The following is a 3,811-nucleotide window of genomic DNA, read 5'->3' as shown; positions in this document are numbered from 1 at the left end:
CCAAACCCAGAGCTCAGAGTAGCGCTGGGAAGGTGATGGGGGGGGGGGGGGGGGTGCTGGTTTCTCTCACCTACCTGTAACCAGGTAAGACTCTCAACAGGTCAGCCCCACCCCGTGGGCAGTTCCACCCTGCTCTTTGGAGGAACACCTGTGTGTAATCCACACAGGTCTACACAGGTGTGTAACCTGGGGGGGCAGGCGGGTGGGGGGTGAGCCAGCGCTCCCTTTTGGATTTGTTTCTTTTAAAATGGGGTGATGAAATCCTGCCGAGTTCAGTTTCTGTTTCACTACACACACACACACACACACACACACGCTTTCAGAAATCCGAATAACAGGCACGCACGTCCAAAGTGCAAAGCATGTTTGTTCTCAGAATTCCCGAAAAAAAAAGGAGACGGAACGGGAGTGAGAAGGCCCGAGAGTGAATGAAACAAGCCTAAAAAACCTGAAACGCTACCTTAAAATTACCAGTCACCACTGCTCCATTCGAACATTTTATTAATATTATTATCATGTTGTAAAAAGGTACATGTAAAGCATACTTTTATAAAAAGTTTATAAAACTTGGCATTTCAACATCCGTCCGTGGAAATACACGATCCCCACAAACGCACACTATTAACTCTGTAATAGAGTTCAAATTATAATCCTCCCCCAATAACACCCCCCCCCCCACCTCCTCCCCACACCCAATCCCACCCAGCCCCCAAACCCATATATGTACAGAATCGCTTTGACCAGGGTGAACTGAATTCCTAAGCGTGTGAAAAAAAAAAATGAAACAAAAATGTAAGCCTTGAGAGACAGCGATGTGAAGACAAAACTGGAAAGTTCTTTTTTTGTAGGTGCCGAAGGGTGGGGGGGGGGGGGAGGAAGGAAATTTGGGGTGCGACAGAAAACACGCATTACTAAAAGTCCAAAAGATTTGGGGTAACCCTCCAAGAAATGCTTTTTTTTTTTAAAACTTGATGTATTACAACAGAAGAGGGGGAAGGGGCTTCATTAGTCCTTGAAAATTCTTCTGTACTTTGGTGCTGAAACGTCTGGTGCCCAGAGACTGACAGGCTGTGGGAAACGGAGGGAGGCTAACCGCTAATCTTGTATCTTCAACCCCACCTCCCTTTTTTTCCCAAATAGCCACCCCCCTCCTCCTCCTCCTCCTCCTCCTCCTCCTCCTCCTCCTGGTCTTTACCCAAAGTGAAGTGGAGCCATGTGTTCCCGCACCTGCAGAGAGAATAGGAAGGACGGGAGGGGGGGGGAACAAGGGGGGGGGGAAAAAGTCAGTTTTTAGCTCTCACTCTCTCCTTAAAGGCGGCTGGAGGGCAGACACGCAGACAGCCTGGCGCCTGGCGCCGCGAGGGGAACTTTCGTTAACCTCCAACTGATAACGAAAAAAAAGGAAAAAAGCACAGGATTTACTAATTGGCAGCCACCCGTGAGGACCAAAATGAATGGGCTTAAATTTAAGACCGTACGTTTTTAAAACTTTGAGAGGGGTTGCTTGTTTTTTAAAAAAGTAATTTAGACGCTCTCTGCACGAGAGAATACAGAGTTGAGGAAAGGACGCTGAACTCCGCTCAGCTCACTGAAATGCAGCGCGCGCTCGGGACGAATAGTACTTTTTTTTTTAACCAATTAACATTTCTGCGAAAAATACACGCTGGAGTTACAGGCATCGATTAGTCATCAGGTAGCATCTGTTCCTCTGGTTATATCACACGAAAATCTTCCAACAGCCACGTGGCATCATAATTCAACATTTGCAGATCTCTCTGGCGCGGGGATGTAACATATTTTGTTGACAGTACTTAAAACAGCAACAAACAAAACAAAAAACAAAACTCACCATTTAGTGAAGTAAAGCTCTTCTGCTAGTGACACAGCCCTCCGTCCTCTGCGAAATTACAGGTAATGTCGGATGCCTGTAATTAAAATGAGAAGGTTCACGTTTAGTGGTGACAGAAGTTCCACCGCATGTAGAACTATGCACGCCCACGGTGCAGCGGCATATGCGGGAGAGCATCTCCTGCTTCGCGAATGCACAGCGTGAGGCATGCGTGCACAAATCCACAAGACTCGTGAATGGGCTGCTAAAATGTAACCAGCAGCTTATACTTCAACTGCAAAAAGCAACGGTGCACAAGGAAGCGCCAGCACCACTGCCAACTGTAAATGTTTCAAGAGCCTGGCAACACACTGGCAAGATGCTGCTGCATCAATTTCCATGAAACCCACGCCTTTCACGCCCATTCCGGATGGCTAGGGTGAACCTCACCAACACCCTGCGCTACAGAACGGCTGACACGCTATCGGAGTACATGTGGAGCTCGCGCCAGCTCCGATGGGGAAGCGGGGGGGGGGGGGGGGGGTCGGGGACACTCGCGCTCACCTTCAATGACAGGACCACATCTGGCGTCGTTTTGTCGACCGACTCGCTCTCCAGTGCTATCTGCAGGTCGAATATGTAATCGATGACGTGTTGCAGGATTTCCACTTGGCTGACGGATTTGTTCTGTGGGATGCTCGGCACGAGCTCCTTTAGCTTCGAGTAGCAGTCGTTCATGTCGCACAGAGCGCCCATCGGCTCTTCCACTGGTCCCTTATTCCGGGAGATGGCGAGGCTTTGTTCCGAAATACAACACACAGCTTCGTAGCAGCTCCTTACGGATCTCACGGGACTGATCGCCTTCATTTTGAATCTTCACACAAATAAACAGTTGTTAAATTCTCGAGGAAAAATACCAACGAAGGTGGTGGGAGCGCACAAGTATGTGTCAGTTCGCGAGATGTAGCTTCTTTCTTAGATACGACAATCTATGAATAAACACTAAGCGAATGACTGAACACGATGGTACGATTGTATTTATACACGCCTTTTCACGTAACACCGCCCCTTTCCAAATAAACAAACCCTTATGCATTCATCGACCAATAGCAGGGCGCTCTGTGAAACTCTAGTTTTCCATTGGCTCTTGTTAAACGTCATGTAGTGTGGTAATTCGAGGAATGAGGAAGCTGTGTCAGAGAAAGTAGGCCTACGTCCAGGGTTGCCAAACAGGGGAAATCCCCCTAAATCTAGGGATTTAAAAATAATTATTTGGAAGATTTTACAGTAAAAAATGTATAGAAATCAATGACATATGACAGATTTTAAAACGAGACGTAGAGAACAAACTGTGAGAAATTTAAATGGGAGTGGAGTGATAATGGGGATACCTTGAGGTTTTTTCGGGGGAATTCCTGCATCTGGCAACCTTGCCTACATCTCTCTGGGTACATGAATCAATAAGATACCAAGTTAGCCTTCTGCCACAATCCCAATGCATGGTGCGGACTGTTTAGTAGGCTATGGTATTTAATATTTACATTTTTGCTATGATCAAAAATGCTCGCAGAGTTAGAAGACACAACACCAGACACTGCGCCGTCAAGGGTACGCAGTAAAATGTCCAGCTTGAACTCTTAACAGTGTTAATTTAACTTAACAGATAACATTTGGAATTAACTGTTTTACTGTGTATGCGTTATTTCTTTTGAGCTGTCCACCCCCCCAGAGTGGCCCCCTCAACGTTTGCTGCAGCTCTATCATCGTTTTTCCGCTTTAATTCAAGAACGTTAGCTGCTGATGCTGCCTCGGTAGTATCGGGAATGGGTGTAATTACAATTATCCAGTGTGAGGCGAAAATGTAACTTTGAAACGTCGAAGTCTCGTCCTCCGTCCTCGTGTGAGTTCAGCGAACTCACCACTATTTACTTGATCATAGCAGACAGTACGTATGGGAACAGTGTGTTACGTGTTTTTCGTGTC

At 46.8% G+C, this 3,811-nt stretch overlaps 1 protein-coding gene across 1 annotated transcript; it reads right to left on the bottom strand.

Annotated features, from left to right (window-relative positions):
• Positions 1–484: 484 nt before the first annotated feature.
• Positions 485–2,849, bottom strand: id3 (inhibitor of DNA binding 3). The gene is made up of 3 exons (XM_035404396.1): positions 2,393–2,849; positions 1,850–1,925; positions 485–1,227 (listed from the first exon to the last, which is right to left on the bottom strand). The coding sequence occupies exons 1-2, from the start codon at positions 2,693–2,695 to the stop codon at positions 1,875–1,877; spliced, it is 354 nt and encodes a 117-aa protein (XP_035260287.1). The 5' UTR covers positions 2,696–2,849; the 3' UTR covers positions 485–1,227; positions 1,850–1,874.
• Positions 2,850–3,811: the final 962 nt, after the last annotated feature.

This window comes from Anguilla anguilla, chromosome 1, assembly GCF_013347855.1.
Source record: "Anguilla anguilla isolate fAngAng1 chromosome 1, fAngAng1.pri, whole genome shotgun sequence".
Taxonomy (NCBI): domain Eukaryota; kingdom Metazoa; phylum Chordata; class Actinopteri; order Anguilliformes; family Anguillidae; genus Anguilla; species Anguilla anguilla.
The sequence above is the reverse complement of the archived record's forward strand: the minus strand, read 5'-3'. Positions and strand labels throughout refer to the sequence as shown.